The sequence below is a fragment of the Galeopterus variegatus genome, unplaced genomic scaffold, assembly GCF_000696425.1.
Source record: "Galeopterus variegatus unplaced genomic scaffold, G_variegatus-3.0.2 Scaffold1244, whole genome shotgun sequence".
Taxonomy (NCBI): domain Eukaryota; kingdom Metazoa; phylum Chordata; class Mammalia; order Dermoptera; family Cynocephalidae; genus Galeopterus; species Galeopterus variegatus.
In genome coordinates, this window is record NW_007727355.1 from 281,526 (window position 1) to 296,859 (window position 15,334).

Genomic DNA, 15,334 nt, shown 5'->3' on the forward strand with positions numbered 1-15,334 from the left:
TGTGACGCCTACCTCTGGGAAAGTCTTGTCTGGCACCACAGAGGCATATAGAGTATGGACCCTGTTCCCACCCTCAAGTCCTCAGGGGAGGTGTCTTTGGCAGAAGTGTGTCTGTTCCCCTTGTGATGCGCTGGGACCTGGATGTCTGGGTGGTTGTCACTTAATGTAAGTGGAATAGTGAAAATAGGTGGCATTCATAAAGATCTTGCTCGGGTAGACACAGGCCCAGTTCGGCAGCTCTCAGCACCTGTGGCTACCTTAAGCTTAAACTAATTAGAATGAAAAACTCAGTTCCTCAGTGGCACCAACCACACTGTGTAAGTGCTTAGTAGCCACTGCTGCCAAGCTACCAGCCACGTTGTTGGGCAGCACGGACACAGCATTTCCATCATCGCAGAAAGTCCCACTGGACAGTGCTGGTCTTGATCCTCACAGACGTATTTGCAAGTGAAACTGGTCCCAAAGGGAAGTATGGATGGATCCAAAGTCTGATTCTCCTTCCTCTGCTGAGTTTTCATGCAAATTTGGGAGAGGCCCAAGAGCTCTGTCCCTTCCTAACAGAGCCAGAGGCCCCTGGGGAAACCAGAGAGAATGGCGTCTTTTACCCAAGTAGGTGAGTTGGTTGTGAGTTTTCCAGAATGACTTTTGGCACAGGGAAAATGCTTTGAATCCAGCAGAATCTCTCACCCTTCCCCCATGCCACAAACCTGTAAATGCCTCATTATAGTGGGAAACAGCACAGCTCTCCCCTGGGTGTTCACTAGCTTTTAGAGGCTTTGATTCTCCTTTTACCTTCCTGGTTTACTTTCCTCTAGGACTTTCAGGCCCAGCTAAGAAGTGGGTTTTACCATTTTACACTGGGCTCCCAACTTCTCAGCATTGACATCTTTTTTCCATGGTCAGGAAAACGTCTTTCTGGTTCTTTTTGCCCCATCCCTAGTCTACAAGTTTGATTTCCCCCTCACTTCAAGTCTGTGCTGGTGTTGCCTGTGGTAGTTGTATTTTTTTTTTTTTTGGCAGGGGATGAGTGAGGTCTTTACTCACATAGGGGTTAGATTTGGGAGGAGTGTGTTTTATCTCCAAGGCTGAGGGTCGGGGAGGAACTGGAGTGTGATATGGATAAAGACTGAGCAGAAGCTGAAAAGATCAGGAAAGGGTTCTGGGAGTGGGTTACTGGGGACCAGGGTTGCCCAGGGAGCTGCGAGTGGTGTCAGCATTTGGGTGGTCCTGTTCTCCAAAAGGACCAAGGAGTCCCCCCTTCACAGAGGCCTGGGCTTGGTGCCTGAGATGGGTGGCAGCCCAGTCAGTCAGACAATTGAATTGCCGCTTGCTGATTGCTCAGATGCTCTTAAGTTTAGATTTGAGAGACTGCCTTGTGATAATACTCTTCCAGCAGGGGAGGTTGGTTTCTGATGGAGGTGGCCATGAGCAAACTCTTGGCCCCCCACTTTACAGATGTGGAAAGGCAGGCCCAGGAAGGCCATGAGACAGGTAAAGTCCTGGTAGGAGTCTTTCTCCCATAGCTCCGCTCTTTCCCCAAACCTTCCATAGAAAACCTTGGAATTACTCAGAGTGCTAACCAGGGTGACTGATTTTCCCCCTGCTTCCAACTCTAAAACTATTGCCTGGAAAGCCGACCTGCCTGTTTTTTGTCTTAAAGTGATTCTATTGTAAGGTATCTGCAGGCAGAGACTGGAGTCCTATTCCCCTTTAGGTCTGTGCCAGTTTCTTTTTCTTTCTTTTTTTTTTTTTTTGGTGGCTGACTGGTACAGGATCTGAACCTTTGACCTTGGTGTTACAATGCTGTGCTCTAACCAACTGAGCTAACCAGCCAGCCCTGTCCATCCATCCTAGTTTCTAATGTAAGGTTTATGCTCAACTTTGCCAACTGCTGGTAAATAAAGGTAACTAGGGACCAGTCCTTTTGCAACCAGGCCCGCTCGGCCTGCTGACAGATGCCTTTGTCGGGGTTGGGCGCATTCAAAGAATTTCCCAAGACTGCTCCCCCTGCTCCCTGGAGAACTTGGGAGACAACCTTTGCACTGTCTACACATCTGTACCCTGTCTCAGGCCTCCCCTGACAGTCTGGTGAGGGTCAGTCTTAACAGGAACCTGAACACTAAGGATTTGGGGTTTATTTTCATATCCCCATGGTCTGCACACTTAGAGAATTTCCAGAGAGAAAGTTATTTGGCCTCTTCTCATCCCTTTGTCATTAACCTTGTTCCCTGGGTCAGAGGGACGAGGGCTGACAGAGCCAGAAGAGGGTTGGAGGTGCTGGCCACCAGCCCGCCACATGCCAGTGGTTAGAAGACCAGGGCCTCAAGCAGCTGTCAGGGAGAAGTTCCTGTCCTCTGGCTTTGTCCTTACCTTCTGGGTAGGCAGCTCTCCACTTTAGAGGCTTGTCACAGAGGGCCATTCGTCATTTCCCCATCTTCCTTACATTCTAATTCAGTGGCGACCCCTGAGAGTCCCTGATGGGGCCTGGAGGGACAAAGTTCTGCAAAGTGTATATGATTTGCTCTTGTTTTGCCATCATTCGTGGGATCACCCAAGCCCCATTACCTTTTCCTGTTTGTGCATGTGTGGGCCACATTGCCAGTCACCATGCTGGGATGGTCAATGCAGGCTGAAGAGGGAGGGACTCTTCAGCACTTTCTCCTCCCAAGCGGGGAGGAAGTTGTTGCATCAGAGGGAATTAGATGGAGTAGTCAAATTCTAGACATAATTACCCCATTTGGTAAAGTGTGAATCCCCAGAGGAAAGGGCATCTGTTGAAAAGAATTCCCACCAGAAAATCAGGGGAAATCTTACAGATAAACTAGTTGTTAAAGACCTGCCTTCTGGGGCCAAGGCTTAGGGCAGGGCTCGGGAAGCCGGGTGGATCAGGTGAAGAAAGGGCTTGGAGTCACACACAGCTGTCAGAAGAACAAGGCTCCTTTCCTCTATGCCAGGTGACGGCCATTTTTGTCCACACCTGGAGAGATCTATACCATTTAGTGAAAAAGTGCTGGGGAAACTCTTCAAGGTTCTGTTTGCCTGGTTGCAGGATTTAGGATTCTGGCCCTTTGGTTCCAAGTGCCCTTTGCCAGCTGGCCTGGCAAAAGGGCAGTGTCCCAGTTGTGGCCCGAGAGATCTATACCATTTAGTGAAAAAGTGCTGGGGAAACTCTTCAAGGTTCTGTTTGCCTGATTGCAGGATTTAGGATTCTGGCCCTTTGGTTCCAAGTGCCCTTTGCCAGCTGGCCTGGCAAAAGGGCAGTGTCCCAGTTGTGGCCCTCTGCCCAAGCTTAACTGTCCCCAGATGTCCCTCGGGGCCCTTGCGCCGCTCTGTCCATCTGCTGTCTTTCAGATGGTTTTCCAGAAGTAAAATGGCTAACACTTTTTGGGGATGGGCCTGGAATGTTCCCCCTTTGTTCTGGGCTTTTGGTGGAGAATGGGTGGCAGGATGATCCCCAAAGGTGCAGGGAAATGGCAGTCACTGATACCAAGTCCCCGCGGTGGCTTCCAGCAATCCATTCTGGGGGTTCTGCAGGGTGGCCTCCAAACAGCAGGGGGTCCTGGTGTGTTGAAGGAACTAGCTGGGATTGAAACAGCCACTGGGGAAAGTTGGGGGAAAGTTTGACAGCTGTGCCAACAAACGAGATTCATTCATTCCAAGGGAGTCTTGAACTTAACCTGTCAGTTAACCTCTTTAGCTAGGCACCCTTCCCGGAGAAACAGCACTTGATTTGCTTCAGTTCTTTGGTTCTAATGGCCAGGGAAGAAGTCCAGGTGGAGTAGAGGAAGGAGGGGGTATAACCCTCGGCTATGGAATTGGCTTAGCTGTGCTAATAAATTATCATGACTTGACAAGTCAAAGTGGTTGGCCAGGGTTCAGCTTGCTTGCCTCCAATTAATGTAGCTTCAGTGTCTTATGGAATCTGTGATTCTGTTTTTAACACAGTGGCACAGATTCTGTGTTATCCCACCATCTTTATTTCTTAGAAGATTCCAGCATTCAGGGGAGTGTGTCTCGCTGGGCACTGGAGCCTTGAATCTGATGGCTGAGTCTGTGGCGCACCCTCAACTGGGGGTGTTGAGGCTGGAGTTGGCGCCAGCCCCCAGGGCATTGATGTCGCCTGGGCGGTGCTTTGGGCGCAGGCTGCCTGCTGCGAAGATTACCCATTGCTGCCTCAGAACCTTCCTGTTTACTTTGGCCTCCGCAGAGTAGTTTTGGTGCTTAACGTTCTCCCTGTCTCCCATAGAGCTGTGGTCTTCTGTTCTTTCACAATAACTGCTCTGCCGCTTGTGTGCCGGGGGTAGGAACTCCGTGTCATCAAAAATGCCGGGAAGTCAGCCCAGGTCTTAGCAGCCAGGTTGGTGAATAAGTGAATCCGTGGAGACAGTCTCTACGTTGAGTCGAGGCAGAAGTCGTTTTCCAGTGTAGTGTTGTTGCTATGATGAGATGTATTTAGTTTTCACCTGTGACCCTCCCAGCAACACGGGGATTGTCTTCCTGCTTCTTGTTCTGAAAACAGGGCAGACAGAAAGGCAGAGGCTGACCTATGTCAGTGAATACGATGATTACAGCCTATCAGGGATAATGTAAATATTGTTTTGGGTTTGTTTTTGTTGAGCATTCTCCATAGGCAGCATTATTCAAATAGATGCTCATGGGTTGATTTGAGTATTACTTGTTTATCCAGACATTTAGTCCCTCATCGCTAGCTTGTGGTAGGGTATTTCCACCTGAATTCCATGTAAATAAATCCTCAGTGCCTGGGATTTGTGAGTGCACCTGATTCTCCTGTCCACCCCCCCACCCCCACCCCCGCTGTCACTGGCGTTGTCAGCATCCCTGCTACCTGGATCTTGGGGTTCTTCGAATCTCTTTCACCCGTGGATCATGCCAGTTCTCCCATCTCGGGCTGTGTTTGCCTCCTTTTCCAGCCATTCCCTCTGGTTGCTGTTTGTTTTTTGCTGCTTGTTTCCTTGTTTGTCCTCTTCTGCCTTTAGCCCAGACTGTACCCAGATCGCCAGGGACTTGTACTCCAGTCCTGTTTCCTTGTACTGTCATCCGCTTATAACTGGTCATTGTTGCTGTCATGTCCCATCTGGATGCTCCATCCCAATCCAGCCCCTCCCTCCAGGCTCCCTGATCCCTACTGAGTCGCTGCTCTCTTTTCCCATGGAGCCCCAAAGGGACAATTATCCTGAGCCAGGGGAACTCTTTCTGCCCTATTTCTTTTCTTACAATTAATTAATTTTTTAAATAGACAAATAAAAATTGTGTACTTCTGCCCTTTGTTTTACCTGGCTTGCTAAATACTCAGAGCCCTAGGCCTCTCACCAGCTTTTCCATACCCTGGAACCACCCTGTCCTTATCTGCTGCCCCTTTGGCCCTTCCCTCTTGGAAAGCACTACTTAGAACTAACTCTCTGACTTACAAGGCCCTCTGATTTAACTAATCTGATGTTGTTGGTGCCTTGTGTACTGTGGTTCCAAGGTAGAAGTGAAAAGGACACCCAAGATGTGGTCCCTGCTCTCAGACACTTTACCCTGCCCTGGGGGGCAGCAGTGAATGACCCAGGAGTGGGGGCCGCTTGCCGTGGGGACCGCGGGGCCATCACACTCTGAGGGGATGATCGATTTCCAGCATAGCAATGGGAAAGGGCCCTGGGGAAAGTAGCACTTGAGCTGGGACTTAAGGGATGAGTAGAATTTTGATCAGCAGAGAAATGAGTTTTGGGCACCTCGGGCTGCGGGACCAGCAGAATCAAAGGAGCAGGGTGAACGTTCCCGATGTGTTTTGGGCTGGTGGAGCTGGAACAGAGGGTGTGCACTTCCTGCATTTCCTCAGTTCTGGGTCTTGAAGACATGCCGCTAACTCAGTAACATCAGTGTGTGTTGTGTGTGTGTGCGTGCGCGCGCGCGCGTGCACGCACACACGGGGGACCCTCAAAATGTGAAGCTTACACGTGGGCTGCAGTATGCATTCTGACTTCAAAGGGGTAGAAGTGTGAAAAAAGATGGGCATCTCAGACCTGAGGAAGTGCACAGGTGGGAGGGGGAGGTGTGCTGGGGGGCTTGACTTTATTCTGAGGGACTGGCTGACCAGCAAAAGCTTTAAAAGGGGATGGTGGTGGGGACAGTAGGATCTGTTTGCCCTGCTTTCACCACAGTGACAGAGTAGAGATGTAGGGAGGCCAGTCGAGCCCGGGCACAATCAGGTGACGGGGGTCTGAAAGGGGGCTTCAGAATTGCAGAGAAGAGACAGATATGTGGGGATTGCAGCTGCAGGGATGCCTGAGGTCAGGTGTTGAGAGAGAAGGTCAAAAGGCACAGGTGAGAGCTTCCTGGTCTGGGCCTGGGAGGGCAGCTCCATGCAGGAGAGCCTTAGGAGCCTCACATGTGGGAGGTGCACTTGGGAAGTGTGGGACACTTACCAGGAACTGACTCACTCCTGGTTATCTCAGCACTTAGAACAAGTGTCCACGTGGCCTCTGCCTTATTTTGTAACATTCTTGTATTTGATACTAGGTGTCAAGGCTGTATCTATTCAAAGTCTGGGGAGGTTTTCACAAACCAGAGTGGATGTGTACAGTGGCTCCCTGTCAGTGGTTTTGGCCAGCCTAGGTGTTGAGTGCTTTGAAGGCATGTGGCTTTGTGTTCAGTGGAGTGGATCGGCCCAAGCTGCTTTATACTTGAGAGTGAAGTGTCAGACATGTGCAGAGGGCGGGAGGTTGGCCTCGAGGCTGCAGTCCACCTGGGGTCTGTCCCCATGGGCTGCATGCTTGCCTCTCCATTCTCACTGGGAACCACCGTTCTGCTTTTGAAACTGAAAGACAGTGTTTTTGCTGATCACTTAGGGGAGTGACAAGGGCCTCCGTGCTCCTGGAGGCGCATCGTGTAGGATGCATGAGGATGGAAATGCTCCAGTCACGGAGCTTAGGCCACTCAGGGAGGTGAGAGGACAGAGTGGTCAGGGGAGCCAGCCCTTGGGTGACACAGAGCCAGGCTAGAACCTAGTCCCTGCTTCTCATCAGCGGAGTGACCTTGCATGTGTACCTCTCAGCAGTTACCTCTCAGAGCTTCAATTTCCTTCCTGGTGACACAGAGCCAGGCTAGAACCTAGTCCCTGCTTCTCATCAGCGGAGTGACCTTGCATGGCAGTTACCTCTCAGAGCTTCAATTTCCTTCCTTTTTTTTTTTGTCTTTTTTTCGTGTCTGGCAACGGATCGCAACCCTCAGTGTCGTGCCCGTACCAGACCGGGACCGGCAACGGGATCGCAACCCTCGGTGTTGCTCCCGCACCTCGCTCAGCCAGTGAGCGGGAACCAGTCTGTATGTGGGATCCGAACCCTCGGCGGGAGCGCTGCAGCGCTCCCAAGCGGCGCACTATAGCAGTGCACCACCGGGCCGGCCCTTCAATTTCCTTCCTTATGAAACAAGGTAATTGCAGTCTGGGTTACAGAGCTGTATCCATTGAGATCCTGGTGGAGATTCCAGCTCTGGACAAGGGGCTGCCCCCAAAGAGCTGACACTAGAGCAGAGCAGGATGATTTCTTTCTTTTTTTTTTGGCTGCTGCCCGGTACCCAACCCTTGATTTTGGTGTTACAGTACCATGTTTTAACCAATGGAGCTCACCAGCCAGCCCCCTGCAGAATGATTTCTTTCTTTTCTTTTCTTTTTTTTTTTTTAAAAAAAAGATGACCAGTAAGGGGATCTTAAACCCTTGATTTGGTGTTATCAGCACCACGCTCTCCCAAGTGAGCCACAGGCCGGCCCTTGCAGGATGATTTCTGATAGTGCAGAAAGCATCCGACTTGGTGAAGAGTGACGGGGTGGTGCTGGGTGCTTTTGGACTGTGTGGTCAGGGAAGGCTTCCCATGGAGGTGAAAGTGGAGGCGAGAGCAAGAGCTCAGTGATGTGAAGGAGATAGCGTGGAAAGTCTCAGGCAAAGCATCCCAGGCAGAGGAAGTTGCAGGCGCTGTGGCCCAGAGGCAGGAACGAGCTGGAGAAGAGGCATGCAGGTGGAATAGGATGGGGAGGTCAGGAGGAGCCGCGGGGCCATGTGGGCTAGCAGAGGAGAGGATGTGCGGAGCTCTCAGTATGGCGCTGGTGTGCTGGAAGCACCTGGAAGTGGTCTATGTGCATCCTGCTTCTGGTTTGGAAGTGCATCACACTGCTCAGTGGTTTTTATTTCACGTGTCCAGTGCTGAAAGTGCTCTGTAGGTGAGGAGGCAGGGCAGCTGGCAGTCCCCTGCTTTGGGCTTTGTGCTGACCCTGTCCCCACATCTTTCTTCCTCTCCAGTGTACCGTGCAGGTCAAGTTAGAGCTGGGACACCGTGCCCAACTGCGCAAGAAGCCCACCACGGAGGGGTTCACCCACGACTGGATGGTGTTTGTCCGCGGCCCCGAGCAATGTGAGATCCAGCACTTCGTGGAGAAGGTGGTCTTCTGGCTGCATGACAGCTTCCCCAAGCCCAGACGTGGTGAGTGGCCCCGAGCCCTGCGTCCCTGCAACACTAATCCATTAGACTTCACTTCTCCAAAGGCCTGTTTTCATCTGCTTCCCTGGGAGCAGTGGGACCCACAGGCTCTCTTGTTCTTTTGTGCCAGTTACACATTGCCCACTGTGGCCTGGTAAGATGGTCCTCCCCATCCTTTCCCACGAGGAGTGCGCAGAGCGTGTCTCCTCCAGCTGTTCAGTCAGTCATAGGAAACACTGAACAGAGGTATGACAGTCTGTCATGTCATGATTTAGACTTGGGATCTGAGAAGCAGTAAGAAAACATAGCCAGTTGCTAGTAGATGGGCAGGGTGGCTTGAACCTAGCCGGGGAATCATCTGGAAATTGCCTACTGGGCCCACGTTTGATTAGAGGTCCCATCTTAGGCATTCATAATATCTGGGGCAGAAAGAATCAAAGGAGCTCACATCACTGCAGTCTTTTACGTGTCTTGCTTGCCTACTCCATACTGCTCGCTGCAGTAAGCACAGGTACCTCGCCCATGTGTCCTGCCAGTGTCTCCATCTGTGGCCAGGTGGCCTCAGCCTTCCTGCAGGACACAGTCTGATGGGGCAGAGAGGTGGGAACTCACCCAGTTTATGATCAGAGACAACTTCATGGGGAAGTGAGCCGATCCCAGGGGAAGGCTTTAGTGGGGAATTTGGGAACAAGTTGGTGGCTGTCTTGTGAGTTCTGTAGGGTCCGGGGCCAGGTTTGGGTCTGATTTTCTCACCATTGAGTCCCCAGTGTGAATGAAGCCCAGGGCCCGGCACACCACGGGCAATAAATATTTCTTGAGTGGATATGTTGATACAGAAATGAAGGATTTTCTGTAGTGAATTGCTTCAGGGTGGGGAGGAAGCTGGGCTGCTGACCTCTCATGTGGCACTATGGGGATTCGGGGCCACGAAGGCTGAGCCGTGCACAAGTGGGGATGGCCTCAACTGAACAGAAGCATGTCGTGGACACACCAGGTGTGGGTGCCTAGCCCTGTGCCTGAACATGGCTCACAATCTAGTGGGGACATGGCCCGTGTTACATAAGTAGGAACCTGTGGTTTCTGCCCCATTCCAGAAGGGATGTCCACTCGAGATTCCTAGTGATGTAGGAGCCCTTTCTCTTCTTTTGGTTTCTTCCATCAGCCTTTGGCTATTCTCTCCCCTCCTTTTTTCCTTTCCTGAGTTTCCACCTTCTCCCCTTTTTCTTTCTTCCTTTTAAGCCTCTCAGAGGATGGCACATATGTATAGAGCACCTCTTAATAATACGAGTACATGCCATTTATCGAGCACTTTCTGCTAAGCTCTTTTCCTATGCAGGATCATGTTTCATTCTCACCACAGCCTCTTTTATAGATGCGAAAATGGGTTCAGAGGGGCTGGTCAGCTGCCTGTGCCTTCCAGATTTTGGAATCTGTGTGGAATCATACCAGTTGAGCATCCTGTGGCCTGGGGGCTGGGCAGCTGCTGCTGCTGTTACTGGATGTGGCCATGCTCGTTTGTTTAGGTGTCGCTGCTCTCACGCTATAATGGTGGCGTGGAGGCCATGACTGCCTCCCTGTCCTGGGCTGGGCCCTCTCTGCCTTCTCTGGCAGCATCCACCCCAGTTCTCCTTCCCCATCCCCCTCCCCGTCCTCTCTCCTCTCTCCTTTCTCTGTCTGTGTGGCACAGGGATGGGCCCAGGATGGTGATGTCCATCCATTTTGACACCGCGTATTTCAGCTTTGTTCCCCACCATGTCTGTAACCAGGCAGCTACTAGAAGTCATACCAATAGCAGTCTGCATACATCACGCTTGTGCTCCATGCCTTGTGCCATGCTTTGTGTCCCTGGTGACAACCCTGATATATGTGGCCTCTTAGAATCCTTTTGAGTTAGACGTGGAAGAGGAGCTTTCAGAGTGGCCCAGGTGCCTGCTCAAGGTCATGTAGAAATGGCACATTCTGTGAGCTCCAAGTATCTGAATAGCAGGGTGGTGAGTGGGGCTCACTGTCCTCCAGGGCCAGTCATGAGCAGCCTTCAGGGTAGTATCTGGGTCTTGTTGGTTGCGGAGTCTGTCTGCAGCCTGTACACACAGGGCAGCCAGCAGCTGCATCAAATATATCAACGTGTAGATAACCGACTTTGCTATTTGTTGCATTGAGTAAAAGTCTGCCCACTTAGAGAGGGAGTGGACTTCTTGGAGGACTCCAGCCTCTGAAATGATACTTTATGCACTTAAAAAGTATCTTTTACATCAACTGTACACACATTATAACAAATCAAACAGAACTGGTAGAAAGTTTCCATTTCCTATCTCCTCACCAGTCTTGCCACTGGGGCAATCTTTCTAGCACTGTCTGGATTGTGTTCTTAACACCAGCTAATTTGCTTTGTATTTCTTGATTTTTCAGATGTAAACAATGCTTGTTGATTAATCAGCATGAAAGGTTGGAATTTATCCCAAATGACCCCTTTCCCCCCCACTTTTTTCACACCACACAGCCATCTGATTCTTAGCCTTTTTTCTGTTTTATTTTTCTCCATAGCATTATCTTAACATATTCTGAATATTTATTTATCTTGTCCATCTCTCCCCTTCCCCAGCAAGAGATTTGTCTGTTTTGTTTGTTGCTACATTTCCAGTGCCTGCAAGGATAAACAACAGGTGCTTACTAAGTATTTGTTGAATGAATGAATGGATTCTTCCACCTTGTCACCTTTTGTCAATGTCTTGGGACTGTCCACTCAGGAAGATAAGGACATGAGCACCCTGTCTTTCCTTGAACTTGCCCTATGCTCCTTTTGCTAGCTACACTTGACATTGTTAAGGTTGTTGAACTGAAACCAAGACCTTCACTTCAGGATCGTAGATTGACTGTAAAAGTCGGAAACTAGTAAATGGCATTGACATGAGGCTGGTTGGAATGCCAGGATTTCATTCAGCCTCTCTGTGTCCCAGGTCCTGAACTCTGGGTCATGCTCTAGGTCATGCCAAGGTCAGATGGGTTCTTTCTGATCATTTTTGGCTAAAGTCCAGCCCTGTTTTAGCTTACTTTATGTTTGGGCTGTGATTTTTTGTTTGTGGCAACTGGCTAGTAAGGAGGTTGGAACCCTTGACCTTGGTGTTACAATACCACACTCTAACCAGCTGAACTAACTGGGTCTGGCTGGGCTGTGAATTTTATAACACTTTTGCTGCTCTTTTTTGCATTGTCTTCATCATATCTTCGTTTTTTCCCATCCTCCCAATCATTTCATTTATTCTGCAGGGTTTTGTTTTGTTTTTTTTCCCCGTCCCCTGAATACTCAATCTGGTTCTCTCCACCTTCCTTCTCTAATCAGGATTGGCTCTTCTCGAGGCCACCTCGTTAGCCATCATCCTAGGCCTTTCCTTTAGTGTTCTGGGGGGATTTATTTATCGCCCCGTGTTTTGGTTTATTTTCTTGCTTCACTAGAGCAGTTTCTCAAGTAATATCCCAAGAGATTAATTACTTAAGAAATTTTCTTAGAAAGATGTGTGGGCAGTAAACTCTTCGAATCCAAGCATGTTTGAAAATGCCATTATCCTCTTCTCTGGATTGAATGATAGTTGAGTCGGATGCAATATTTCAGTCTGAGAATAACTATCACTTAGAACATTTGAAAGCATTGCTTCTGTAATGTCTCATGCTGTTGCATTCTCGTTCTATTACAGGTGGCCTGTTTTTGTTTTTTGTTTTCTCTAGAAGCATTTAGGATGATTTTTATGACATTGTTTTGTGACATTATGGGATTTTTTTTTTTCAAGAGCATAAAGATCCCTTTATTTATTTATTTATTTTTTAAATTTTATTTTGTCGATATATGGGATTTTTAAATTAAAAAAAATTTTTTTTAATTAAATAAAATGTGTTTGGCAGCTGGCCAGAATGGGGATTTGATCCTGTGACCTTGATATTATAAGGCTTCACTGTAACCAACTGAGCTAACTGCCCAGCCCAGCATTATGGGATTTTTGTTGTTGTTATTCATGATTGTGTTTTGTGATATTTGGTGTCCTTCATTTTACCTCTGGAAAGTTTTCTTCTATTTCTCTGACAGTTTCCTTCCATCTACAGGTTGAATATCTCTAATCCAAAAATCTGGAATCTGAAATGCTCCAAAATCTGAAACTTTTCGGATGCTGACATGACACTGAAAAGGAAATGCTCATTGGTGCATTTTGGATTTCGGATTTCCAGGGATGCTCAACTGGTATGATTCTGCACAGATTCCAAAATCTGGAAAAATCTGAAATCTGAAATACTTCTGGTCCCAAGCATTTCAGATAAGGGATACTCAACCTGTATTTATTTTCTCTGTTTCCTCTTTCCGGGATGCCTATTACATAACTTCTGTATGCCTCAATTTTTTCATCTGTAAAATGAGAATAATTATATCTGCCTCATAAGATTGTTGTGAGGACTAATATGAGAACCATGCTTGACACACAGCAGGTGCTGAGACATGTTCGCTGCCATCAGCTTTCATTTAATCTGCTGAACCATTTCTTCATGTCTCACCTTTTTAAAAAAATGTATCTTTTTGCTCTACTATTTGGGAGATTTTCTTTATTTTCTAGTCTTTCTTTTGAATTAAAAAACTATAAGTGTTTATTCATAATATCTAGGAGTCCTTTCTTATTCTCTAATTATCCTTATTTTTTTTGGTGGCTGTTTGGCATGGGGATCCAAACCCTTGACCTTGGTTTTATCAGCACCACGCTTTAACCAAGTGAGCTAAGTGGCCAGCCCTCAAATTTTCTTGTTTTCATTAGTCTGTCTCCTTGAATCTGAGGACATTGACTCTGGTGGGTTGTTTTTTATTTTTTTTTTCAAAGTTCTCTTGTGGTCTCCAAATTATTTTTGTTTCCTCAAGCTGTCCAGGTAGGAATTCTTTTTGAACACTCTACTCTGTTTATGGCGTGGTGGGGTCTGTTCACCAGCAGGCTTGATGTTCACAAGCCTCCCAATTTCCTAAATGAGGAGGGCTTTACTCTGTAAGCTTCTGCTTCCTCCAGACAGTCGTCTCTTCTCTCATGACATGGAACCATCTGGATTTCCCCAGAGGGAAACTTGAAACTGCCTATGCCTGGGGTGGGGGTAGGTAGGAGGGAGGGATCCCCAGGGCTGTTGCGAATACAGCCTTTCCGTTTGCCTTAAAACAAACAAACCAAAAAACCTTGCCTTACTGAGATATAATTTGCACACCATAAAATTCAACACATCCAATGTGTACAATTCAGTGTTTTTAGTATATTCACAAAGTTCTGCAGCCATCACCGCTGTCTGATTCCAGAACATTTCTGTCACCCTAAAGACAAACGCCGAGGCCACCATTAGCAGCCACTCCCTGCTCAGCCTCCCTCTCCCTCCCCCACCTTTCATTCTCACTCCGGCTCTCCACTGAGCCCAACAAACCGTGGCCCAGGCCTTTCTGTGTCTGGCACCAAGTGGGCTCCCCCCGTGCCCTACAGCACCCCATGGCAAACTCTGGGCTGCACTTCCTCATCCTGGCCTGTGGCCCAGTGTGCCCTAGTGCCCAGCCTGCCTTCCAGGAGTTTGTCATGGCTCGTGTTTCTTCCCTCCCCTCTTCGCTTTCTTGCCTTTATTTCATGTCATGTTTGATTCCTGTGGGCTCTCTGGGGGTGCTGCAGGCCAGCACGTCTATCTGGTCTCCCCTGTCGGCCTAGAAGCTGTACTCTTTACTTGGCAGACTGTTGTCCCTTTAGGCCATCTCTGCAGGGATGGACATTTCCAGAGGCCTTCAGAGAGAGACTGAGAAACATAGGACGGATCCTTTCCCTGAATGGTGTGCAGTCTGATGGGGGCTGCGAGCCAAGACAGGACAGGTAGATTTGAAAAGAAGACTGCCCTCAGCAGAAGCAGGTGACCTGGAGGTCAGAGGCCAAGGGAAGCCAGGTCTGTCCCCACTAGGAGGTGGTACTGGCATGGGTTTTTGTGGCTGGTTGGGATTTGGACTGGGGGTGAGTGGGGAGGAGGTGAGGCAGAGGGTGGAGTCTGTGAGTAAGTTCCCAGCCACCCGTCCTCTGCTCCATCTCCACTTTCCTTCCTAGGTTCAGATGAAGTTAACAAGTATTTGGGTACCTGCCAGGTGCCCAGTGCTGTGCTAGCCTCTGGGCACAGAGAGCAGACTGTAGACTACTCCTGGTGGTGGGGGTCTGCAAAGGACCAGGCAGGCAGCTCATAGGCAGCTGGCAAGACCCCACTTCCTCTCTCTGCTTAGACAGGATTGAGGGAATTGATCCCTATTCAGGTGTATTTCCTGTCCCAGGAGCACCTGATGGAGGCTCGGCACATGGCACTCTTAGCAGTGTTTGGCAGATACTCATTGAATGCTTTCAAAAGCAGGTGTCATGTCCCTGGTCCAGGCTTTGGGAGTGGTCTGGAGGAAAATGGGTAGAACAGGCATGGAGAGTCCTGTGGTTGAGCAGCCCAGGATCTGGGGAGTTGTGGGCAGGAACCGTGCCCTGGTGGGGGTGGAGGACTCAAAGCAGGGGTCCTGTAGGGAGTTATCTGTGATCTACGAGGCTCAGTGTGGCTGGAACGTGGGGCCTCAGGCTGGCCTGCCAAGAGCTGAGCCTAAAGGTGGTGAAACATCTTGTGGGCTGCATTGAGTTGTGCGAAGTCTATCCCGAGGGCAGTGGGGAGCATGTGCGGTGCCATGGTCAGGTTTGTGATTGACATGATCGTTCTGGTGACCCAGGAGTGAGCCTGAGGCAGGATGGCTTGTGAGGCACTGGGCAGGGGCAGGGCAGTGGGTGGACTTGGTAGTGCTTGGTGACAGGGGAACTTCAGGAAAGAAGTCAGGTGACCACAGGTC

The 15,334-nt window shown here is 49.3% G+C and overlaps 1 protein-coding gene across 1 annotated transcript in view; it reads left to right on the forward strand.

The window, feature by feature from the left end:
• The first annotated feature begins 8,095 nt into the window (after positions 1–8,095).
• The window catches only part of MLLT1 (myeloid/lymphoid or mixed-lineage leukemia (trithorax homolog, Drosophila); translocated to, 1), a 55,373-nt gene continuing 48,134 nt past the window's right edge, over positions 8,096–15,334 (forward strand). The window contains exons 1-2 of the mRNA XM_008575844.1: positions 8,096–8,158; positions 8,298–8,478. Of these exons, the coding sequence (XP_008574066.1) occupies positions 8,096–8,158; positions 8,298–8,478 (244 nt within the window). The remainder of the gene's footprint in view (positions 8,159–8,297; positions 8,479–15,334) is intronic.